The following is a 25,787-nucleotide window of genomic DNA, read 5'->3' on the forward strand; positions in this document are numbered from 1 at the left end:
AAAGACAAAGTCCTAAGAGTAAAATTATTATGTTAACTCTAAATTCCACTGGTTCAAGATGTGGTAATTTGGTCTCAGGCTGGGCCAAATCTTTTTTATATCCAAGCTGGGAAAAATTGCTAAGCAAAATAATAGTTTAAACCAGATTGGAAGGAATAATTTAAGAGTACTCATGTATAATCAGTATGTCAATTACTAATCATTCATCTATTTGTTAAACCCAGTCTCCTAAGGATACCTATTTTGTTTATGAATACTTGAAATGTATAAAACTGCCTTGTTGTTAACAGACGGATTCTGGGCTTACACATTTGGATTAGCTTTCCAACTCATTTAATTTGTGTTTACAACATTGTAAAACTTGTACCACCTTTAACATATCCTGTGTGTATATGTGTTTTTTTTCCCCCCCAGCCTTTGTTCAGAAAAATCTTGTCTATGGCACAGCCAGAAAGGTTTGCCGGAGACCCAAATACGAGTCTCCCCAGGATGTGAAGGTGAAGCAAACCTGGTAGGTGGCATTTGGGGCACTTGTTACTTAGCCTCTGTGTTAGTAGGGGTGTGCTCTGCTGCACTTACAGAAAACTTACTCAGTTGGCTACAGCAATGAGAGGGGTTTATGGGCTTGTGTAATTGAAGGCCCCAGAGACAGTTTTCTGCCCCCAGCCCTCCTCTGTATTTGTACATTCCTTTACTTAGTACAGAAGTGCTGGCATTAATATCAGTGTTCTGTAAAAGGGCTGAGAATTCATGAACCTGAAAAATCAGTGTACACCTACGTGCTAATACATATTTGAAATACGGTGCTATAAAATTGTAAAATATAATGTAAATTTATAAAAAGATAAATGTTAGATGTATTATTAGAAGTGCTTTGAGTTTTCTGTTTGTTTGTTTTTAGGGTCTTTTTTTTAAGTAGTAGCAAGCTCTGTTTTTTGTTTCTAACCAAGCATTTCAGGTTCCTCTTTCTCCTCTACTTGCATCATGTATGGATGGCAGTTCTGAGGCAGTCACCTGTATTGATTTGACCACTGTCATTTCTAGTCCACTAGTTGGGAAAGGCTTTGAATCAGAGAGAATTATCTTGTGGGTAGAAGCTTTATCATATATAATTACATGGCTGCTTGTGGTGATCTGCAAGCCAGTCTAGACTTGAAGCCTGCTCATCAGTTTGTCTTTTCAGTTGAGCAATTGAAATTTTTTAAAATGTCAAAATAATGGAATTACACCAATTAAAACCCATGTATTTCAGTACTTGAATATCATGGGCCATCAAAAAACAAAAATGGATGCTGCAGGTGCTAATGGGCACATCATTTTATGCCACGGGATGGCTGCCAGATGCCACCAGGGCAGCATCTGGCCTTGTAAACATTTAGTGAGGGAGAGGACCTTCTTGCAGCTAATGGGGACAAATTTGTGAGCTTTGCATTGATTAAACCCCTTCTAAACCAGTAGTTTTAGTGTTGGGGCAAGTGTGGTGGGTTTGGAGCTGGGGGGAGAGGTCAGTTCTTTCCAGACCACACCCCCACATAATGGGGAAGTGTGGTCTGGATGGAGAAAGGTACGACAGTTTGGGTGTGCCACAGCTTAAGCAGGGTTGTTGACCTGTGTTGCTCTTAGCCAGCTATACTTTCTATTAGCCAGAGAAGTCTGGCTTGCTTCTGTGTCATGGAGAGCTGATAATGTTTCTTTTGGTTCTTTCAGTGGTTGTGTTTGTGAAGCACAACAGGGTCATTTAAAGAAGAGTTTGATACAAGCTAGGGGGAAAAGGTGTCATCAATCCATGAAAATAGTGTGTCTCATGGGTCAGGTCTAACAAAATCACCTTTTGGGTTTTCTCCACTATTTTTTCCTTGAAGCCAGCCCTCCTTTTCCTCCTTTTTAAAATTTCTTTTTGATAATGTAAAATATTTACATGATTTAAAAGTCAAAACTAAAAGAGGTATACTTTGTAGTTCTTATCTACCTCCTTGTTACCTCTACATTGTATCCACTGTAATCATTTTCATAAGTTTCTAGGTCATCTTTACTGTTTCTTTTGTAAGAATGAGCAAATCCATACATATAAAAGTATTTTCTTACTTCTCTTCTTGCACTACAGGTAACATTTTGTATATACTCTTCTGTATCTTTTTCACTTAAAAATAGATAATTACTCCATTTCAGTACATTGAAGTCTTCTGAGTTCTGTTTCTGTCTTCATGGTTCTCCATCACATGTATGAATCATAATTTATTTAATCTGCCCCCTTTAAAGGCATGTTTTATGTTGCTTTTGATCTTTGTTATTACGCTGCTGTGGCCAATTTGGTGTACATGCTGTTTCATGTTTGTGAGTCATCAGTGTAGAGTCCTAGAAGGTAAATGCAAGTTTCTCTGTGGGGTTGAACCATTACATGCTCGCTTCAGGATGCATGAAGTGCGTGTTGACCTCAGACTTGCCAACAGAGTAAGTCATCAAGCTTAAGACTTTTGCTGTTCTCCTAGATGGGAAAGGGTGTATCAGTGATTTTAATTTGCTTTCTCTTATGAGTGATGTTTATTGTTTATTCTTCTTAATATGTGATGGTCATCTGCCTTTCTTTTTTCTGTGGGCTGTTTGTCTTTTGGTCCATTTTTCTATCACTCTTTTGGTGTTTTTCTTAAATATTAAGAGCCTTTTATCTGTTGGGGGAATCAGCCCTCAGTTTGTTATACAAATTGTAAATGTTTTCTGTTGGTTTGTTATTTCCCTTTGGCTTTGTTTATGAAGTACTTTACCATGTAGAAATACTTATTTTTTAATTAATTTTTTTAGTTAAATGTGTTGATCTCTTCTGTGTATTGCTTCTGGATTTGGAGTTTGGGTTAACTGACTCTTCCTACCCCTGGAAGTTATTTTTGGTTCTTTCCTTATCCAGAGCTTTCCCTAGGTTTGGAAAAATCTGTCTCCTTTAAGACTGGATCTCTTTTGTCATCACTCTTAGTTTTCAGGGGCTGTGACCAGACCCCACACGTCAGAAATAAAAGTGATTATTTTAGTCAAATTCAGACAAAGATACAGATGATTTAGGGTCTCCCCCACCCCGTTACCTGAGACTTTTTGTTTGCCTGAGTACATCTTTATTTTGCCCTTAATCTTGAAAGGTATTTCCCCTGGGATAGAATTTTTGGTTATAGTTATTTTCTCCTAGACCATTGAAGATACTACCTTATATCGTCTGGTTTCCAGGGTTTCTTTGGAGAAACCAGCTGTCAGTCTACCTGGCACTTCTTTCCCAGAATCACTCTTGTTTTACTTTGGGTACTATCAAGATTTTCTCTTTGTCTTAGTGTTACGCACCTTCACTGTGGTGCATCTGAGTATGAGTTTTCGTTCTTTTTATCCTGGTGGAGATTATTTGGGCTTCTTAAACCTAAGTGTTGGTGAGACTTATTAGTTGTCTGAAAATTGTCTCCACTCTATTCTCTCTCCTCTCTTTGGAGCTTTGGTTAGGTTCTGAACATATTGGGCCTTCTTACTCTCTTCCCCATGTCTCAGCCTCCCCTCCATATTTTTTCTCTTTGTAATGGCTTTAGGCCACATTCTGGATAATTTCACTTCCCCTATCTTTTAGCTCACTCATTCTTGATATTCAAGTGGTCTAATCTGCTTGTAAGCCTGTCCTTTGAAATTTTATTATCAAGGAGTGTGTTTTTCATTTTTCGAAGTTCTGTGGTTCTTTTTCAAATGCTTCAGTTTTTTTATAGTTTCCTGTTCCTTGCATATGTTTTTAAAGTTTGTCTTTTATTTCTTTAAACTTAGAGTAATTGAAGGTCTTCCTGATAATTTTAGCATCTTAAATCTTCACCCATCTGTTTCTGGCTGATCCTTGCTCATGGGATCTTGCTTAGTTATTTTTAAACTGCCACTTTCCTAGGAAAGCTATTTGTGGGAATCCTTTGAGGCTAGGATGAAGGTACATGTCTCATGCCAGCAGAAACAGAAGGTAGCAGGCATTCTGAAACTGAGTAGGAATGGTTTGGGATATCAGTTTCACAATCCTTGTTCCTAAACTTGTTGGGCCACGTCTTTTAGAACTCATTTTTATTTTTATTTTTTAAGAAAGATAATATTGTGCTTGTATTTTGTGACACCTGTAATTAAACATCATGATATTTCTGTAGTAAAAAATACGTATAGTCACTTGGAGAAGAATATGTAGAGACCACAAGAAGCCTCTTAGCAGTTCAAGTCAAATTTCTACTGCCAAATGAGTTTTGACATTTATTTTGTTTTTAAGAAATTTTATTGTACACCATTTTTACCTCAGTGAGGCTGTTCGGGGAAAAAAGTTTCAGAGCTCTTTGAATTTCAGGATTATGGATAAGGGTTTGTGTGTGCTGCTCCAATCAGATGCTCACTGCCTTCTGTGCAGAAGTTGGGGTACAGGTGAAACATGGGTCCCTCATCCTTTTTGTCTCTATTTTGGCCACAGAGGCAAAGATAGAAGGCTCCCAAATAGCAGATAGTGTGGGTCTGTGCTTCCTCATTTCCTGCCTACTTTTACATAATGACATGCTGAGACCCAAGATGGGTGGTACTGGCTAGTGGGGCCACCTATGCTAGATCTGCCTGTGACTGTGCCCAAATTGTCTGTTTTTGTTTCCATTCTATATAGTACTGTCAAGTTTCAAGGCCCAAGGAGCATCCCTGAGCACTGGGATCCCTCAGCCCTGCCAGACCCTGGCTTTAAGGTATGGGACCCTTGCTGCCTCAGCTTGGAGAGGAGGGTGTTTTTAGGCACAGGCAAGTGTGAGCAGGCTGTACTGAAGAAGCACTGAGGCTGGGACTTGCGGGTGAGGAAGGCACAGGTGTGGGGGTTTTGTTATTTTCAGGTCTTGGGGTTTTAAGGCTGAATGACCATCTTGATGTCTGTAGTCCAAGGGGAGAGGTTTGTGGGTGGAGGATGATGAGCTGGGAAAGGGCAGAAATACGAGCTTAAGAGCTGCTTAGCCGATAAATACTCGTCTTGCGAAGCAAGAGAAGGAAAAGAAACGGGGTTTGGATATGATGAGGCACATCTAGAGGGGGAGCTGCTGTTGGAAGGTTCTAGATACTAGAAGACAGAGAAGGAGCAGGTGGTTCAACAGCTTTTTAGGGCCTGCCAACCAGTGGGAGCTGTGCTGAGCATGGTAGAGTGCTCAGGCCATATGTCTGCACCCCCCTTTGTACGTGGGGTCCCCCCAGCTGACCTCTGAGGGCTGGCCTCCTGCCAAGCACTGTGCATGCTGGCCTTCACAACGTGGCTGTCCCTTCCCCGAGGAGACTCATCTTGTCGAGTTGTATAGACCAAACGTGCCAGCAGCACAGGTGGGATGTGTGACGGGCTGGATGAGTTGATGGCAGAAGTCATTGTCACAGGATAGGCAACTACTGGGGGAACAGGGAAGGCATCACTGGGCCACACCTAAACCATGCTGGTGCTTGTACAGGCAGAGGTGGGGGAAGAACATGCAGGTTGACAGGAGCTGCATAAGGAAGGAGCCCAGGTCTGCACTTGGGGTGTCTGGGTGGAGGGCATACGTAGATGTGGGGACAGGAGTGAAGTCAGGCCCACACTGTGGATCGCTTTGGTCTTGTGACAGGTTTGGGAGCCCTTGACAATCTCTGGTCTGGGAGGAGCAGAGCTGGTCCCATACTTGAGGGAGAGGAGTTTGGTGTCTTCTATGGGATGGCAGCAGTGAAACCAGAGTCAGAATTTGATTTGTAGGATACCCATGGATGTTCACACTGGGCCCTGATTCATAGTTTTTGCAGGGTCAGGTGGTTATTACAAGGCTGCACTTGGAGGGGAAGGGGATGGTGTAGAGGGGCTCGCCAGAGATCCCCAAATGGGCTGTCCTTGAGCCAAGCCTCATGGAGCCAGTCACAGGGCAGCTGGTTGGGTACAGGCTACAGCTATAGGAATTTGTGGGTTGTCACTTTGTGACGGTTGGCTGCCCCTGGTCAGTGGCCCCTCCTGGCCCATGGAGAGTGTTTTCCTCCCAGAGCAAGATGCTAAGGGAGAGGCAGGCTCAGCTAGGAGGGATGTAGCAGCCAGGTGCGGAGCCACAGAGTTCACTGAGCTCCTAAGTTGAGTGTGCCCACCTGTCAGCCTGACCTGTTCCTCAGCGCTTCCTCTCCACCAAATGTGTGTCCACATTTACTGACACCCAACTCTGTGGGTCTTTAGGCTATTCAGTCTGCTCTGTGAGTATAGAGGAAGAGCAAGGATGTCCTGGGGACACCCAGGATGGTACTGACGAAGTAGCATGCATCTGTCCTACAGGCAGGTTTCACAGGGAACAAAAGAGAAGTGACTACAGGTTGCACACATCCCTCACCTAGGGAGACACACCCTGGCAGGGCAGATGTGCTAATCACTGTCTGGCTTGCTTATAGTTCTGGCATTTTATGAGTAGCCTTGAGAGGGGATTGATCTGTATCCTACACTTTGACAATAACAGAGAAACAATATTTGCTCTTTGTAGAAGATTGTCCTCAGTTCTTCATCGGCAGAGTATCAGAAGGTCTGGAACCTCTTCATCGATACACTGCCTTTCTACCTTGTTCAGAAGATCGAGCGAGTCCAGAACCTGGCCCTCTGGGAGGTCTACCAGTGGTGCGTTGGGGGCTTGCTTTTGATGGGCAGGTGACTCTGTCCCTGTGACACACATACAGAAGGCTAGCTGCTTATCAGATGTGCCCTGGCTTTTGAGGCAATCCAAGATAGCAGCCACTGCTTGTCCAGTGCTGCTGGAGTCAGGAGCTTTGTCCCTCCTTCCCTCTCCATCTTACTGTCTTTATGGCTGAGTACTGGCATATCCCTGAAAGGGACGACGGAACTAGGCTTCCCTGGTGACAAAGCCGGAGCTCACACTGGTACATCCTGCCTACCTGCCTTAAGATTGACAGGATGGGTCAGCATAAGCCACCCACACCCTGAGGAGCATAAAGCTATTGTCCCAACAGCCAAAGATCAGGGGCCCCATTTTTGTGCTAGAGGACTGGCATCTTCTTGTGCCCCAGGTACTTGTCTGTGCAGGCAGGAGATCCAAAGCAGGTCACCATGTCAGCCTGGGGTCCTGAAGATCCATCCCCATAAGAATTGGAGCAGTGTCATCTGTACTCTGGGGCTCTGGGCCCCAGTGATGAAATCAGGGTAACTTACAATAGTGGGGAGGGATGGCCACCTCTACCAGCATCCTCCTGCTTCCCCAGCTGATCCCCATGGGGAAGCAAGGTGGTGAGGAAGACACACCTGCTTTCCAAGGGCTGGTCTGCTTCAGGAGTTTAAGTAGCTGGGTAGGCCTTGAGCTGGGGAGAGAAAGGCTTCCCTTCTGCTTTTTGCCTAGCTCCTGCTCCCCAGCTTCTGTGGCCTGGCCCATGGGTCTGGACTTGCATCTCCTAATCTCAGGACACTTCCAGTAAAATGTATTTTCTTGGGGTCAGTGGCCCGTATTTGGTAGCAAACACCTTCTGCCTTCACACATTCCTCTCCCTTGATTCTAGGCAAAAAGGGCAGATGCAGAAGAGGAATGGAGGGAAGGTGGTAGATGAGAGGCAGCTATTCCATGGCACCAGCGCTAGCATTGTGGACGCCATCTGCCAGCAGAACTTTGATTGGCGTATCTGTGGTCTTCATGGTACTTCCTACGGCAAGGGTAAGGGCGAGGGCCACCCCACTGGCAGAACCTGGCCTTCCTGTCCATAGCCTGGGAAACTTTTTTAAAGCAAATCGATGGAGGGTCTGGGAGAACCAGCGAGCACTGGTGAGCCAGTTCAACTTAGTAGGAATGGCCCCTGTCTCTGTGTGGGGATGCCCAGCTGGTGGCACTCTGCTCCTCCATGTGTAGCCAGGAGCCTGACTCAAGCTTTGCGCAGGGCAGCCTACTTAGGCTGGGGTTTTGCTTCCCTGAGAGACGGGCCTGTGACCTTGCAGAGTGGGTGCCTTGGAGATAGTGAGCACGGTCAGGAGAGGAAAGGGGTGCCTTCCCAACCCTGAGTCACAAACCCTTACTGTGCCTGCACTATTAGACTGGAAATCTGAGCACCTCAGGTATCCTCATGTGCATATGTCATTCTAGCTATAAAGTGAGTCATCTGAGTGTTTTCCTTTCTGAGTTATTTTAAAACTCTGGAAATAATTTCAAACTCAGGTAAGTCACAAGAACAATATTAAAAAAACCTACATAAATTTTACCTAGATTCATCAGTTTTTAACATTTTGCCACATTGGCTTCATTACCTCCGCATTTTCCTGTGTCATTTTGCTGTATCATCCCTCTTCACCCTTTAACACCTCCTGAGAGCAAAGGCATTATCTTCTATGATCATGACATGGTCACTAAATTGGGAAGTCTCATGATGCAATCCTATTATCAGCAGCCGCCATTCCAGTTTCCTCAGTGATGCCAGAGATCCATCTGTTAGCCTTAATCAGATGTAATCTCTGTGGGGTAAAGGTGGATGAGTGTGGGGCAGGTTGTAAATCGAATGTAGAGGTGGCAGCTTCCAACTCAGATTCCCATTTGACAGGGCTCACCATTCTGTACGTTGGACTGCCAGTGTCTGTGGTGTGCTGTAGATGGGATCCTGGTTCCTTTGCACACCAGCCCTATGAGGTTGAGCATGACCGCCCCATTTTATAGCTGAGGACACTGAGGTTCAGGGGTTTAAGAAGCAATGTGTGCAGAGACCTTTACATTTGAGTCACAGATGTTTTACTTGAAAGTTTTCTGTCTCATAGCGTCGTGACCTCTCTGATGCTCTTCATGAGGGAAAAGGCTAGAGAAATGGGAGAGGAGGGAAGACAGAGGGAAGGGGATATGGTGATGGACAGGTAGAGGCCATTGGCATTGCCTGGTTGACAGGACACTGGAGCCTCCCTCCCTGTTCAGCTGCAGGCTGTGGGCTGCCCTGGCGCCCAGCTGAGCTTGTGCATGTCCTTGCAGGGAGCTACTTTGCCCGAGACGCCGCGTATTCCCACCACTACAGCAAATCTGACACGAAGTGCCACACAATGTTCCTGGCTCGAGTGCTGGTGGGCGAGTTCATTCGAGGCAATGCCTCCTTTGTCCGACCCCCAGTCAGGGAGGGCCAGGGCAACGCCTTCTACGATAGCTGCGTGAACAGCATGTCTGACCCCTCCATTTTTGTGATCTTCGAGAAACATCAGGTCTACCCGGAGTACGTCATCCATTACGCCACCTCTGCCAAGCCAGCAGCTGCAAGTTCCACCCTGTTCTCCTTAGTGTCTTTCTTTGGCATCCGACAGTGAGAGCTTCAGGATGTTTTCTGTGCCTTTCAGGCCTGTCTTCCTTGAAATAGCTATTTAGTAAAAAAAAATTTTTTTAACAAATCCGTTTTAAAGAACTGTTTAATGTTGCTGTCTCAATGAAGTTACATTCTTAACCTCTTGCTGTTAATAGTTTTGGGTTTTAAGCCACTTTTGGGCTCATTAGTGGACTAGTCATGTTTGTAGATGAGCCTATTAGTCTTTTTACTAGTGTGTCAAAGTTTTATTTTTTACTATCTTTTTTGACTTTGCTGCTGATTGACACTAGGCAATCACAGGGTTTCCAGGTAGTATTTTATGGATTGCTTTTAATTTTTAAGTGCTTCTGTCTCTCCAGTGATTTGGTTTTTTGAGGTCTTGGTGGCATCTTGTTTTATTTTTTGTCAGAATGTCACAGTAGCTGTCAGTACAGGGAACCAACCTATGCTGTGGCCCAGGGAGGCCCATCACTGCATGTGTTGCTCTGGCTCTGTTAATTTGGGCAGCTGTCCTGCTGCTTCTCCTGGGCTTCTTGCCTTGGATCTGGCCCGTATATCATGCAGTTAGAACAAGTAGCTACTGTGTGGTGTCACTGAGTCCTTGTCGCTTTCCCTCTGTCCTGGACGGGTTCAGCATCACTCAGAGGGAGTACGTTCACCCCAGCAGGTGACACATGAGTGGCTTCCTGTGAGGCTGTGCCTGTGAACGCCTGTACCCGCATCTCCCAAGTTTACTGGATACCCTCACACTATGGGCTTATGTCACCATGGGATTTGAATACCTGTGCTGTAAATGTCACAACAGTGTATGGAAATAAAAGAATATTTATCTGAAGTGGGTGACATCTGAAACTCATTCTTCAGCATTCATTTATTGAGCACCTGCTGCGTACAGGCACTTTTCTGGGTGTCAGGATGTAATAGCCCCCATTACTGGCCTTGGGATACTGTGTGGATTTATCATGAAGCTGATGAAGCTGAAGGCCCAAGGCCTCTTGCATGGCTCTAGGAGGCTCCCTCACTTTATGACCACATGATCATACATTTCAATTAAATTTGCAAAAGTTACATATTTGTATTTTTTTCCTTTCCCCCAAGTCAAAAATTCCAAGCCCCACAAAGCCTAGACTCACTATGGAGCAGAGAGTGTTATGGACATGGCTGGCAGGGTGTGTTCTGGGTGTGCCTTCCACACACACTGGTTTATGGGAGTCTCTGCTGGGCACTGGCTGGCTCTGATCCTGGGGCAGAGGTGCTGGCAAGGAGGTTCCAATGTATGAGGCTATCTGCCCCCTCCCAGGTGACTGTACCTGTTGACTTCTGAGTTCAGTCTCAGCAACTCCGCACCTGCTCTCTTCCTGCCCATCCCCTACTATCTTATGATGGTGTGTCCACTCTCCGGATACTGCCTCCACTTCAGTTAGTTTGTCTGGCAGTCTCAGATCCAAGACTTTAGTTTTTCCGTCTTTGGAATAGAGGTAGGGAATGATCTGGAACCTCACATGGGTAAGCCAGTCAAGCCAGAGGAGAAGCAAGTTAAATGACCAGAAAAACGAAGAAGCAGTAACAATACTACCTTATCCACCAGCAGGGCTAATCACCTCATTGTTAATGGCGTCACTTTCAGCGCACCCACAATATTTCCCTGATAGCATAATCCTGAAATGTCATTCATTGCTTTTCGATTAAGTCAGGGCCAGAGAGAACCATTAAATCAGGTGCCTACCTCCTAAGTCAGTGTAAATGAACAGATCCTGTGTCTTTTAACCCTCTGGCTGCTGGAAGCTGAGTAATGCGAAATAGGAATTGTCCATTTGGGAGTATGAGGGGGAAGAATAGCAAGAGAAATGAGGGATGGGAGGTGAAAAAATGCTTCAGAGAAGTGAGGTGAGCCATGAAGACTGCAGAGGTCCCTGGATTTGTTGCTGATCTGAACACAAGTCGGGAAGAGCAACTACTTGGACCAGGAATTTGAGCGAGTAGGGTCCATGTGGCCATGTAGCTCAGTGGGGGGTGTGGGGTGTAAGAAGTCAAAATGACTGTAATGCTCAGGACCTTGGTGCAGAGAGGTAGCGGGATCCAGGGAGTGTGTATGTGTGTATGTCAAAATAGTCATGAGGACAGTCAGGAGCTAAGGATTCAGTGGAGGACCCAGGCAGTACCGTCTCCTGCCTGGTTTTAGCTGGTGTTGGGTGTCAACAGTGAGATTTAAGCAGAGCTGGGATTCTGGGTGGAAACGAGGGGCTGGGAGTGCAGCGATGCCGGCATACCAGGAATCCTCCCCACAGTGTCTGAAGATGATGACCACCTGGATGGAAAAAGTGAGGGAAGCCAGTGGAGCTGATGGGCTGGGTGTCTGAGGCACGGAGCTGTGCTCTGAGCAGGGATCCAAATGCTTATTTGGGCCCTTCTGCAGTGTGGGCTTCTGTGATCACCAGAAGGGTCAGGGACTGGGGGACAAGGGCAGGCAGGCAGGCAGGTGAGGTAGATGGGTCACGAAGAATGGGAAACTGATTTTCCCCTGTGAATCTGAGCCCCAGGGCTAGGTGTCTCAGAGAGATTGGGTCACTGAGGTGAGCAGGCAGTGGAAGCAATGCGGTAGAGAGGGCTGTGTTATGGGCAGGCTGGACCTCGAATCTCCTAGGGCTAGGACAGTGAAACGAGGCTGCCTTCCTCTCTGGGGAGGCCAGAGAGAGAGAGAAAGAGAGAGAAGGGAGCTCTCCATTGGAGTACTCTGGGGGAAGCATGGGATGCGCTGCCCTGGAGGAGGAGGACCACAAAAACAGGCAGCATTTACAACAGGACATGTGTAAACCTGTTGTGCCAACTCTCCTGAAACAGCCTAAACTTCCTCAAGGGGAATCAGCATCTGGGTTCCACATCCATGCTCACAGATTCCTGCTGTGTTATCTATATTCAGACCCTTAATGCTGCTTAGATGTTAAATAGAGGAAGGGGTCTTTAATTTAGGTCAGCTTCCCTGTTTTACAGAAGAGGAAACTGAGCCACAGGGATGGGGAAAGACCAGCAGCCTTGATGACATAGCTATTGGTGGCAGATCTGGGATTCAATTTGCAAGTTCTTTGTTGATTTTGAACTTCTCAGCAACACAATAATCAGTTTTAATAAATTCACCTCTGTATTTTGATTCTTTGATCAAAATTAAGATACTCTCTAAAAGGAAAGTTACATTTCAGCCTCTCTTCAGTGTATTGAAACTTATCATAAAGTTGGTATTACCCTACCTAGGAAAATGAAAGCAAAGTAAAGCTTTTGAACCACTTTTGAAGTGAGCTTCTGATGAGTGTCATTCTCAAAGTCAAACACCACAATGTACCAGAAGCTGAAAAGGCCCACAAGCTGGTGCTATCAGGATAGCTCACCTGAATGTCCCTGTGTGTTCCCTGCCCTATAAATTCCTTCCTTCCAAGGCCAGGACTTGCTTCAAAAACCCAAGTACTCAGTTGTTTTGTCAAGACTATGTTTCTGCTTATTTATCAGCAGTCTGTTAAAAGAAGTGGATTGGTGGTTCAAACACCACTGGCAAAGTCAAAACTAGATGAAACAAATGTTTATTAAGCAATCAGGAAGTGTTATGTAAGTGATCTCTGTGGTACTTCCATGCCAGGTACTCTTTAAATGGCGTTGGTGGTTTTTCCAAAAATGAGTTTCCACGTGAGAATTTTCTTTGAATTTAGAGGTGCCCTCATAGCACTGTTTCAGCGGGAGACAATCTTGATGTAGACGCCATTTTTTGGACCTAGGGCAGATTTGGATTCTAACTGCAGTGGTACCTAAAATAGAGGAAATATGTCAGTTAACCCTATCTGCAGAAAAACTTCCTTGGAACTGGGCCTGAAGCAGGATTGTGGAAATGTGGCAAAGGGTAGAGGGATAGCTGGGCTGGGAGTGAGCAAAGCAGCCTCCCCGCAGTACTTTGAGAAGACAGCAAAGCTTCTTCTGGGGAGTGGGAGTTAGGGTCCCAGCAGCACACTGGTGCTCACCACCCCCTTCTCATGTGAATAACATACTGCCGGCCAGGAGGGCACTTAGTCCCCCATTTATCCTTTAGGAAGACTGCATAAGAGGTAGTGCAGCTCACATCGCAAATGAAGAAATGGAGGTTCAGAGAGGCCAAGTGACTTGTCCAGGGTCACATGACTGGCAGGTAGAGAGCAAAGCCTCAAATGCTCAACTCCTCCTCTCACTCTGGTCACCCTGCCAGTCACTGAACAGCCCCTCTTTCTAAGGGGCTTTGGTAAGAGTGGCCTCACGTTCTTCCCTGCTCATGCATGCTGTCATCTGGCCTCACTGTCCTCAGAAGGCTTTCCCTATGTCCAACTTAGGAGGAAGATCGATGATGGGCTGGAAACTTGGAAGAAAAGCCAGACTCGAGAAGCAGGGTGTCCCCTTGAGCTATGTGTGAAATGGTGGTTCATTGCCTAATGTGAATCCTTTAAAGGAAAAAAAATCACCTGGACTTAGTTGTGGAGTTTTGGTGGGCTTTTCAGCTTTTCAGGTGTCTTTGGGGGTTATAGTTCAGAAAGGAGAGGAATTTTATGTCAGGATGTGAGATGATCTAGACCTGTGCTATCCCATATGGTAGCCACTGTCATATGTGTGGCTACTGAATACTTGAAATATGGTTAGTGCAAACGAGGGGCTGGATATTTGATTTGATTTGATTATCATTGAAGTTTAAATAGCCCCCAGGCTAGTGTCTGCTGTCTTAGTGCAGGACTAGACAGACCTGAAACACCACTGGACTTCAAAAAAAGGAGAGTTCAGTTGGGGCTGGCAAAGTCAGGGAGGGCTTCCTGGAGGAAGTGACATCTTGGGTGGGATTTGGAATAGGAGAAGCCCTATGTGCTCATGTAACCCTCTCTGGGGCTACATCCAGATTTGAGGGAACAAATTAGACTTGGGGTGAAGTGGGAGGGATGACATTCCAGGAAGGGAAAGCAGCCTTAGCAGGCAGGGGAGGAACAGGTGGAACCCTCTGAATTGGAAGTGGGGTTGAGGATGCAAAGTAGGCTCATGAGTTCTCCCTGGACTTAGCAGGCTGGGGGGAGTTACGGCTGGGGTGTGCTTTGGGACACTGATCTGGCTGCTGTTTTGTTATGTTAAGATCAAGGGGAAATGAGACAAACTAAAAGGCAGTGCTGGCACGTAGAGTACTTAAGGCAGCCAGGGTCTGCTCTTCTCTCTGCTCCTGTTTGTCTGCCTTTGGTTCTGTGCTCCCAATTTGCCCTTCCTTCTCTCGAGCCTTGGCAGACAGACTTTTGTGGACATTTTTCACATCCATTATCTCACCCTTCAATACCTCAACTGAACTCATTCATTCCTCCTCACCAGCCATCCACCCCAGTCTCCCTTTTGTCAAAGGCAATAATACCATTCTCTGAATCTAGAAGTTGTCTCCATCTGTCACTGTGTTCCTATCTGTCCCCTTACACCCTTTTGTTCAGGCCTGCAGCCGAGTAGAGGGGTTCTGAATAGACGGGAGTGAGAGCAACGTTCCTGTCGTGCAGAAGCAGCTAGCTGTGCAGAGAAGCCACCAGGCGTAGGACTTGGGAGTGAGCTGGCTTCAAGACCCTGTTTGAATCCCAGTTGTTTCACTCTCTGACTAGTCATTTGTTGTTCATTAACGTTTGTTGAGGTGAGTATGCACCTACCATGGCATTTAAGCTGGTGCTAGAGGCTCCAACCACGAATATGAAAACTTTTGGTCCCTGCTCTCATGGAGTCTGCCGTCCACCCAGGTGACCTCAGGCAAGTTAACTTCTCTGAGTTTTATTTTAGCTCTTATTCTGAAGAATGGGAATAATAAAACCTACTCTGTGGGATTACTGGGTTTAGCCAAATAGCAAAAGCTAGAGCATCCTGAGGCCTAGTCCTGATGTACAGAAAACATTAATAATAATATTCATAGCCAACTTAGACCCGGGTTATGTGCCAGATGCTTATCCAAACCCTTGCACTGACTCATTTAAGACTCATTAAAATCCTCACCTGACATGAAGGGTTAGGTGTTATTATCATCATCCCCCTTTTACAGTTAAACAGGCCAAGAGAGATTTAAGGAACTTCTCAAGCTCACATGCAGCCACCTCAGGCAGGCTGGCTCTGGCACAGAGAGCGTGAGGAGCCTATGGGGAAAGTTAGGGTTCCTATGGCCAGGGAACCTAAACCACTTGATGATATAACTGGCCTATTGCTAGGCTACTGCTTCCATACCCATAGGCAATTAGCTGCTATTGACTGAGTCACTATATCAAGAGCTCTGCACAGGGCTCTTTGGGGAGGTAGAGACAGTAGTGCTCGACCTACCTCAGGGAGGACAAGCTGGGTAATAAACCCTTTCCCCCTAAGAACGTTCTACTGTCATTTCTTTGGTTATACTGAATCCATAATGAACTTGCCCGGGGCTGAAACCCATTGGCAAGACAGAGCCCTATACCCAGAGCAGCAGGGCTCACCTGTGTCTCCTGGCAGGCTTTGAACCGGAATTTGTGCAACACGTGGAGCAGCGTCAGCTTGACCTCCAGCAGCCCCAGCCTCACCCCGAGGCAGCTCCGGGGGCCCGCCCCAAACGGCAGGTACGTGAAGGGCCGCCGGCACCGTTGGGCCTCCACCGTGAACCTGCAGGTCAGTGCAGTCAGAGTGGGGTCAGGTGGCCTAGAACACCTGCCTCACTTCCCGGGGCCTCTTCAGCCACTCGGTCTGCCTGAGCAACCTCTTCATCTGAGGCCATGTTCCTACCAAGTGGGGCCGATACCCCACAGCAGTCAACAGGATCCCGTTTCGTCACGGACCCGTCCCTAAGGCTCTGGAGCTGGTGGCTGCCAATCCCTGAGCATCAGTTCCACCTCCTCCTCCAGTGCTGTAAAGCCCAGAAAGCGCCATGAATTAAAAGAATCACCTGGAAGGCCCACATCGACCTTTGCCCTCTCAAGAATTCATTGCAGTGTTATTGAGCCTGTGGAAAGAATCTTAACCACAGCACTCACCTGGGCCTGTGGCTCCAACTTGCCCACCAGCCAGAGGATGATTCCCATCTTCACCCACTTGGTAAGTAGAGTCCCCAAAGGGGACTCACCAGCCATCCCTGGAAGCCATGTCCTGCCAGTTTACCTTGATGCCACGCTGGGTGGCTGTCTTCCCTGCCCAAACTCGCCCTTCTGGTCCAAGCCGTGCTGCTTGAGCCATTGGGGGGCTGCAGTATTTGAACCACTGGAAGCCCTTTGTAATTTGCCACTTGTGCTCCATGACAGTAAAGCTAGGTGACAACCACTGTTTCATAATAGCCAGCTCACTTATTGTTGTTACCTTTGGCCTTTTGGGGGCCCAAGGAGCCTTGACCTACCTTTTTCAACCTAACTTTTAACACTTGTTTTCAAAGGCTGTGCTTAAGCCCTCAGTGGCTGTTTACGTTACTTGATCTGTACCGTCCGTACTTCCAGGAGCTGCTGCGCACCAGGATATTATTGACCTAGATCCCACTGCCACAGTTTCCCAGTAACCAGGTTGTGGCGTTGGGGCTACATTGCACAGGGAGTTGGAGCCACTAAAGGTAGAAATGCATCTGCTGCCTAGCCAGCCTCCCCCTGCCAGGTCACCTGCAGAAGGGATTTGGATAGGTTCTGATGAGGAGGGGGTGTGAATGCTTCCTCACACTTTTTCAACTGGGGAGCCTGCAAAGAAAGTGGATGAATTGCATGCAGGGAACAGTAGGGGACTCCAGGTTTACCGTTTGAGCATGGCTGGATCTCATGATTTCCTTTGGAAACTTAGATACTCTTGTTTAGCAGAGGTGCCAATTTTTAAAAAAGGAAAAGATGTTTTGTTACTCTGCAGTGCATGTCTGAAATGTGTCCTGTTTCTTGCTTCAACAAGTTGAGGATGCCCTTTCGAACCCACCTAGTTCCTTGCATGCAGTGCTGCTGAAATACTGTCTCTGGATTCTGTGGCTTTTAAAAATGGTACGATTATTTCTTTCGGAAATTATGCTTCACAAACATCTACCTGATTGCCGTGACTCTTGACTGGGGACAATCTTAACTAGATCTTTACTAAATCTGTGTCTCCCTGCAGCCACATGCAACCCCCAACCCAGTCATACTCGGGCCCATTTGAAGGGGCCTTGCTCACCTCTCAGGGTCGAAGGCCTCAGGGCATGGCCAGTGCTCAGGGTCGTGGTGCAGGGCCCCCACAGCAGTCTCCACCACGGTGCCTGCGGGGATGCGCTGCCCTAGCACCTCGCAGTCCTGCGCTGCCTCCCTCGTGAACCTGCAGGGATACATGGGTCACCCCAACCTTGATTCAGAGCAAAGACAAGGAGCGCTCTGGGGCAGGAGAACTGGGCAAATGGGTCTGAATTTGAAGTGTGCCATGGGACTGGGGACAGGAAGCCCAGCCTTGTATGGTGACAAAACCCCTGCTCCCCCCACACCCCGACACTCCCATTCCCCCTATACTGCCCAGAATGCTGCAATTTCTAGGCTCTTAAGACTGTTGACTCTTGGTATCCATCCACCCCTCCTCCATTCATCCCTCAAGTCCCATCTCATGGCCATGTGGGGGGAGCACCGAAGCCTTTGAAGGACTTCTTTCTGAGGGGCTTACAGGGTTACCCCCCTGGCAACCCCCCCATCTTCACTTCACACTGAAGCCTCTTTCAAATGCCGTCACCCCCCTGCTTTACCTAAAGGAAGTTAAAGTTTGAAAAATCTGTTCCCCATTCATCAATTTTGTCGCTATGGGTAACTTCTACTTGGGAAGAAAGCTTCTAGTCAGTGTTTATTCACCAAAAGGCTGTGACATAATCCCATTTATGTTTGATTTTTTTAAGGGCTAGACTAGATATGTTTGCATATGGCATAAAATTTCTGCCAGAATACCTAAACTTATACCATTATCTTGTCTAAGGGACAGGACTGGGGTGAAGGATGACAGGGGACCAGGGATGCCAACTTTTTCTTCGGATCCTTCTGTATTATTTACATTAAAAAAAAAGTATAAGCATGTCATTTTGGTAATATGAAAAGTTATTTAAAAAATTTAAAGTAATCTATGCTGGCTTTACTTCAAGTTGTAGGACTGGGCTTCCCTAAATATCTTAGAGGAGATGAAATTATTACACCAATTACTGTTATACCCTGTTCCTGCTTATAAAAGAAATTAAGAGCAACTCAGATTTATCACTGTTACGAGCCTTTAGTATCAGTTGGGAGCATGAAAAGCCAAGGCTGGAGGACCCACATTCAGATCCTAAGCTACTAATGCAGTTAGTATATGCTTGGAGCTGATAGCAAAACTCCAGAGCTCAAATCAGAGCAGGCAGTCGGGGGCTCTGCTGTATGCAATCTCAGGCCCAAAGGGATCGAACAAGACTATCCTGACAGCCTTTCTTTTTCATCTTTACTGGAAATAGCTTGAACGCAAGGCCCCCTAAAAGCTGGAAAACAGGACCTTCACTTCTGTATGAGGTTGGGCCTCCTCTCTAGCTAGACTAGGCCACATAGTAGGCCAGAAAAATGTGCTGAATTATATTGCATAGAATCCTGGGCTCACATGAATAACACTGCAACAAGAACTGGTATGTTTTCCACAATGGCCATTCTGAATTTTTTTTATAGATAAAGGTGTCTATCAAGTTGTGTTAGTGCTTGGGAAAAGCTTTTCTGAGATTAAAGTAAGAATAGAACAGGACAGAACAGAACAGAATAGAATTCTCACTCTCCCTACATTCACCCCCAAATCCTGTGCCTAGGCTGAAGTGAATTGGCCTCTTGTTTGGGTGAGAACAATGATGGCTTGCCACTCTCATTTCTGTTGCTAGATAATAGAGGCCAGCAGAGCTGATATGATTAAAAATAGCAATGGAGTGTGTACAGAAGAAAGTGGGACTCGGCAGATCATGGCTTGCTCAAGACTGGAGCCAGGCTGTAAGCTGGCCGTTTGAGTCAAAGCGCAGTGCTCCTCTCTACCCCATACCTTACAGGGCATGTGAGTAGAGGGGCACTGAGTTTTCACATAGACTGTCCCCGTGGTTCTTACTACACTTCTGTGGGGTGGGCAGAGCAGGCGTTGTGGGCCTGCCGAACGCACAGTGAACAGAAGCACAGAGCAGTACAGAACTTACCCAAGACCACACAGCAAAGTGAGGGCAGGCCCAGATTGTCTTGACTTTCTGTCTAGACTTGCTCTACGTCATCATAGAGCCCTGGTACTGTGTGATTTATGAGGGAATGTTATCAAGTTCATGCAGATATTCTAGCTTCTGTTCTACCCCCGAGGGAGATCACTGGCATGCTGGTCCCCAGAGCAGTGCCTTCACTGACTTCCTTCAACTTGGGCTGTTTATGGAGGACAGTCAAGTAGAACGGGCTGTAGCATTTTGGTGTTGAAGAGCCTATTCACTTTGTCACTCACCACATCATCTACACAGGTCTTGTGTGATGAATTCTTGGTTGGGTTTAAGTCTGGGGAATGATGTGTGTTTGATCGGTATGTACCATGTGCTCCCACTAGAAAGCACAACTGTTCAGCTCAGCTGGTCTCCCTGTGTGCCGGGAGCCTTGATGGCCAAGCTGGGCCTGCCTCCAGTTAACGGCCACCTCTGGGGTCCTGTAAAAGCTTCTTTCCTTCAGGCAATCTTTGTTCTATCACTAAATATCTTATTTTGAACTTCATTTTAATGTATATAGCAGCTGCCCATGGTTCCCTTGGAAGGAGCCTGTATATAAATCTTAAAAAAATAGAGACTGGATGACAGTTTGCTCTGCAGCTCCCAAGGAAATCAGGGAAGGCTGGTAGCATCAGTCTTAGTGCTGGTGTCAGGAGAGCAGCAGGATGAGCCCCAGTCTTATGTCTTGCTACCAGACCAGGAGACCGAAACCAGGTGTGCTCAATGACTAGGTGATTTGACTCACACCTCTAGCATTCTCTATGCTTGCTCGGGATCTGAACATTTTGGACACTGTCTGCAATCACACTTTCTATGAGGTTTCTGGTTTGAAGTAGAATTTTGAGAAACTGTCAGATCATCCACATTTTCTCTTGTAAAATGGCAAAAAGGATCTCCATATGGTTGATGTGGTGTATTAATGCATACACCACAGTGTATGTGGAGTAGAATTTATGACATATGGTTAAATGCTTTGCGTAAATGCTTTCCTAGAACCTGAAATCTGGCTACTGATTCCCTCTCTGAGGGTCTGGGGTCCTGAGTTAAGACCCCGTGCTCTGTGGGATGTTTGTTTAGGGGGAGTTTGAAAGAATCAGAAGACCTGCTTCCTGTTCTCTCAGCTCTTGTGGGCTGGTGTGGCTGCTTGTACATTGGTGAAATGTTGCAGAGTGGTTGAGAAGTGCCCAAAACTGTAACATGAAGTAAGAGTAAAAATGCTGGGAGAGGAGAAGCAGGGAGAAAACAGGTGAGGAGGCGGGGCCGAGTCAGACTTCTGGATTGGTGCGTTGGGTTGAAGCTCAGAGGATAGGACAGATGTGGGGTGTTGGAGAGCAAGGGGGTGCATCCCAGACCTTGGAATTTCTCACTGGAATGTCAGCTCCAGTTGGGGGGTTAATCTGGTTTGTGCACAGGTGATTTCTCAGTGCTTGGCACAGAGTAGATGCTCAGTAAATCGTTGCTGACTGACTGACTGAATGAATGAGTATATGAACAGGTAGGGGGACTTGTGAAAGCCATTTAAGGCTAGGAGGCCAAAGCCTGGCTTGGTTTGGGGAGAAAGGTCCTGTTAAGAAAAGAGGAAGGAGCCTTGAGAAGGTCGTTAATGTCTAGGAAAGTGAGTCAGACATTTGTTGTTATGGTTACCATATCAAAGGCACTGTGCCTGGTGCCCCAGGGGAAACAAAGAAACCCAGGACTCAGACTTTGCCCTCCAGGAGCTTGAGTCCAGCATTCTTGATAAGGCTGATAGTGACAGATTGAGGACTAATGAGGACCCCAGTGATGTTTAAGGGACCCTGGGGTGCAGGGCAAAGTAGGGGGTTGTGGGCGTACCTGAAAGCTGGTGGGTACATCCTCAAGGTCTCTGAAATCACCATGTCCAGGTAGGGCAGGCCTTCCTGGAGGTTGCAGTACTCAGGGGCTGTCTGATGGAAAGGAAGATGTACAGTTAGACCAAGCCACATAGCATTCTGTCTTTTCCATTAACTTTAGAGTCCTGCTCCCGCTTTAGCAAACACTTAAATGGAGACTCCAAAAAACAAAAAGTTGATACAATCCTAGTTGCATTACAGTAGCCCTCTACACATTCTGTTGTGCAGGATATTACACATATTCTGTTGTACTTGTTTCATGGTTCTATATATTACTGAAGACCAACAGGCCTGGCTTGGGACTTGAGGGTTTCTGAGTGTCATAGAGAAGTTTGGTTGTAAAACAGTGGCAGTAGCCACAGCTGCTGGCATTTGTTGAGAGTTGAAGCTCAGACTCTGTGGTATACACACTGCTTGTTTAGCAAACCAGTGAGACAGCGATTCTCCCATTTCTTAGATGAGGAAACTGGGACTCAGCAGGGTGGCCACATACATAGTAATTGGTACATCAAAAAGTTTAAAGACAAATAGTGAAATAGCAAAGAAAAATAAAGGAGAATTGCAATATCTATAAAAGATTAATAGTAGCAAAAAACCAAAAAGCTACTATACATCAGTAAGGAAAGAAACTCATTAGGAAAATAGTCAAAGGATAAGAACAGGCAAACCACAGAAGAAATATGAGTTGCCATGATGAAAAATATGAATTAAAACACTGAGATTCTGGTTTTCATCCATAAGATTAGGAAAAGTTGGAAAATGTTGATTAGATACAAGAGGGTGAGGTGTGGAGAAGCAGGACTCCAGTCCCCCATGTTGGGGACCCTAATGTCCCCTGGATGACTACCCCTGGAGCAGTCCTGTCACTCTCTGGCCTGAGGAGGTGAACCTGGGAGAGCACCTATGGGTGGGATGGGTCAGGGTGGGGTAATGGAAGCTTCGTCACTGCTTTTCTGGTTTCCCCAGGGGAGGATTTTCCCCAAATCCTCCCAGTCTCTCACTGCTTGCTTGGTAGCTGACAGCCTCATGTTTTTCAATTAGGTAATGCTAATCCAAGAGCCCTCCTCAATTTGGGGGTGTTTGCTCTTTTCTGTCCTCCCCTCCCAGACCAGCAGGGGCAGCAGTTGGGGCAAATCCATTCTGCAGCCCCCAGCTTTCCATGGAGCCTGTGTGGCCTTGCTCCCCACACAGAGAGCCATCCACAAGCCTGCAGCTGGCCACTCAGCTGCCCTGTGTGGAATTTAAACTGATGGTTGTCAGGCCTAAGAGCTCCAGGGACCACCTCAGAAGTGCAGATCCCTGGTTCCTCAGCACAGACCAGAACAGAATGGAAACAATCAGGTGGGCCCAGGCCCTCCTGGTGAGGGAGGGTCCCTGCTGGCTAGAGCAAGTGCACAGGCCCTGTGTGGGGTGTGCTTAGTTTGCTTGAGGAAGACAAGGAGGCCCACTGTCTGGGCAGAGCAGGGACAGAAGGGAACAGGGGGAGAGTGCTAGGAGATGGGGTCAGGGGCCAGGACATGTGGATTCTTGAAGTCCACGGTAAATATTTTAGCTCATCTATTATGGTACAGCCATCCAATATAATGCAGCCATTGAATGATGCCCATAATATACTGCTGAATAAAAAGTCATGTTGCAGAAAATATGTATAGTTTAATGTTTATGAATTTGGAGGACAAGGGAGGTATTCCCACTTTGCAAAAAAAAAAGCGAAAACGATTGTTGGTTTTCCAACTCTGCCATCTTCATTTCTGGGAACTGTTCCTTCATGTTACTGCCCGACCCCACATTTCTACTGCCATCCCAGGCTGCCAGGCCAGTAAGCCCATGCTTGAGGTTTAAAGCACTAGGGCTAACACAAGTCACAAAATACAAATTGTGTAGTTTCAGTGATTCTGCATGTGAGATAAATGCTCTGACATTTACATTTAAAACTGCCATTGCACAACATAAAGATAAAAGGTAAAATTCATGCCAAAGAAGAAGAAAGGAAGAACCTTGTATGTACTGTTAATGGCATTTTCCCCTGCTTTTTGAAGGACAGGCCCCATATTATCATTTTGCATCACATCCAACAAATTATGCAGTTGGTCTGCAGGCCACAGTTGATTGGCCCAAGGACGGGCCTCTGGCCCAAGGGCACCAGTCTGGAAATTCTGCATGTGGGACAGAAAGAAAGGAGTTTTTCTCCAGCAGGTGTTAAGTTGAACACAAGTGAGTTATGATCTGTTGGTGACCATGTTCTGCTTTGTGGATGAATGAGCAGAAAATAACCAGTTGGCTGTGAGAAAAAAGAAATGAATTAGATGTGCAGAGAAAAGCAGAGTGCAAGAGAGACTATTTTCTGGTGTCCCCTAAAGTTCCAGTTCCTGTTTGCCATCTATTCCCAGCAAGTAACCCCGTGGGTGGTGTGTCTGTACCCTTCCAGCAATTTCTCATTTTTGGCCTAAGTTAGCAACAGCTGAGTTCTGTTTTCTGCAACCAGAGACTTAACAGATGCAGAAATGTAAAAAAAAAAAAAAGCAACAGTGATACCATGCATTGAAATTTAGAACTAAATCTCGGAAAGAAAAAGAAACCAAATCTGGAGGAGATGTCCCTAACAGTAAATGGGATTGGTTCCCTAAACAAAATTGTGTGGCTTGGAAGCTGTCAGCACTTATCAGAGAAAGAAAACTTTTGAAGGTAGCCTAAGGGAATTTCATATTATGAAGTCAAAGTCTTCATTTAGTCTTTCTCTGGATGAACTTTTTACTGTACTTCTAAGTTTTTGGCCTAAGATACACATGTAAACATCGCCTTGGTCCAGTAGTCTTTGTGGCTGAGCATTAGAAACAGTGGGACAGCTTCTACTCTGTATGAATGCTCCGTGCCTGCCCACGAGGGGTTTGATTGTTGATCTGAGGTGGGACCTTGGGACCAGGCCTTTTGAAGCCTCCCTTGGGGTCTAATGTTGAGTCAGAGAGGTGAGACCACTGCATTTGTCTTTGTCTGCAGCCCACTCCATTCATCCTCCTCAACAGAGGAGGAGACAGGTGGGGTGGACGGAGGCTCACGTCTGCACATTTAAATCAAACCCAGGCAGGGCAATGCAATTCAAGTGCCTGTCCCTCTTATAGACACGTCCATCCTCAGGACCTCGATTTTGCCCCCCTACTCTTCTTTCAGGAAAATTAAGATAAAGGGGTCCTGAGCCAATCCTGCCAGCAGAGGGCAGCAAGTGTATAGCAAATGGGGACTCCCCAACAAGGCTGGGTGCCTACTCCAGACCACAGGTTATATCCCAAAAGGACTTTAGAAATCAGGACTCCAAATTTTTCATTAGAGCGGTGAGAAAAATGAGACCCAGAGAGGAGAGCCTGCGGCGAAGTCAAGGTCACAGATGGAATGTGGCGTAGAAAACCCAAGCGTCCTTATCTACTCAGCAGCCCCTCAGGGAACACCTACTGCCCTCAGTGCTGGGCCAGCCAGTGGGGATCCAAAAATGATTTAAGTCTCTGCTCTTTGGGGAAGCAGACTTCTAAGCGAATCATTGTGCTGAATGTGGAGCATGTTACAGAATGGGCTTAGGAGGAACAGGGAAAATAGTTCTTTTGGGAGCTCGTTCATTCAGTACATAGCCAGTGGGTGCACACGGTTGACCAGGAAACAGACCTTTGAGATTTGCTGACCCTTCCTGCCTGGCTGACATTCATAGTCTATCTTGGGATGCAAACCAGTGGTGAGAGTCACAGAGAGGTAAATAAGCACAAAGTGCTTTTCTGTGGGGGAACAGACCAGGGATACACATCCCAGGCATTTGGGATCCAGAGGAAGCAGTGCCTAAACAGATCTTTATGAGTGAGGACAACCCGGTGGGCTTGTTTGATGCTGGCTCACACTAGTCTTAAACCATGAGTCAATCATGGGACCCCAAGCCCTGTTTATTTGTATACCTATATAGTTAATGCACTTAGGTAATTAATCATTCCTTTTGTTTTTAGTGTGATGAGGATATGGTGTTCAGGCTTAAGAAAGCCCTTTTATTTCAGAGACATAAAATGAATAAATGTGTTAAGGAATAAAGCAATTCTAAAGCCCTATCGAATTTATTTCAACAAGGAGTGATTTCATAAAATAAGTAATGGTGCTCTTAGAAGGTTGAAAATAAATACTAAATATTTATCAATGTTTAATATTGGGAAATGCAGATTAAATATTTAACATTAGTCATGAAATATTGTGGAAAATAGAAATTAAAAAATAAACTGAGTCTTTGCCTCATGCTTTACACTCCCAATCCAGAGTTCCTTAATTTTCAGAGAGACATTTTCATCTCTATTTGATGTTCAGTGGGCAGTAACTTCTAATTTTATTTCTAAGGTTCTTGGTCTCTTAGTTTTTCTATCCTATTGTTTAGATATCTAAACCATTATTTAAATATAGTAGATAAACCTAATGATTAAGGG

The 25,787-nt window shown here is 46.1% G+C and overlaps 2 protein-coding genes and 1 long non-coding RNA gene across 3 annotated transcripts in view; 2 read left to right on the forward strand and 1 right to left on the reverse strand.

Moving 5' to 3' along the window:
* Positions 1-10,114, forward strand: part of PARP12 (poly(ADP-ribose) polymerase family member 12) — a 39,024-nt gene extending 28,910 nt beyond the window's left edge. The window contains exons 8-12 of the mRNA XM_036994543.2: positions 415-511; positions 4,643-4,718; positions 6,495-6,625; positions 7,516-7,667; positions 8,958-10,114. Of these exons, the coding sequence (XP_036850438.1) occupies positions 415-511; positions 4,643-4,718; positions 6,495-6,625; positions 7,516-7,667; positions 8,958-9,283 (782 nt within the window). The 3' untranslated portion in view covers positions 9,284-10,114. The remainder of the gene's footprint in view (positions 1-414; positions 512-4,642; positions 4,719-6,494; positions 6,626-7,515; positions 7,668-8,957) is intronic.
* Positions 10,115-12,835: 2,721 nt separating this feature from the next.
* The window catches only part of TBXAS1 (thromboxane A synthase 1), a 134,749-nt gene continuing 121,797 nt past the window's right edge, over positions 12,836-25,787 (reverse strand). Inside the window, exons 10-13 of the mRNA XM_017673205.3 lie at positions 21,302-21,393; positions 17,431-17,568; positions 15,759-15,921; positions 12,836-13,073 (exon numbers count right to left, since the gene is read on the reverse strand). Of these exons, the coding sequence (XP_017528694.1) occupies positions 12,999-13,073; positions 15,759-15,921; positions 17,431-17,568; positions 21,302-21,393 (468 nt within the window). The 3' untranslated portion in view covers positions 12,836-12,998. The remainder of the gene's footprint in view (positions 13,074-15,758; positions 15,922-17,430; positions 17,569-21,301; positions 21,394-25,787) is intronic.
* The window catches only part of LOC140849840 (uncharacterized), a 126,300-nt gene continuing 116,440 nt past the window's right edge, over positions 15,928-25,787 (forward strand). The window contains exon 1 of the long non-coding RNA XR_012132082.1: positions 15,928-16,350. This is a non-coding gene — a long non-coding RNA (uncharacterized lncRNA). The remainder of the gene's footprint in view (positions 16,351-25,787) is intronic.

This window comes from Manis javanica, chromosome 6 (genome assembly GCF_040802235.1).
Source record: "Manis javanica isolate MJ-LG chromosome 6, MJ_LKY, whole genome shotgun sequence".
NCBI classification, from domain to species: Eukaryota; Metazoa; Chordata; class Mammalia; order Pholidota; family Manidae; genus Manis; species Manis javanica.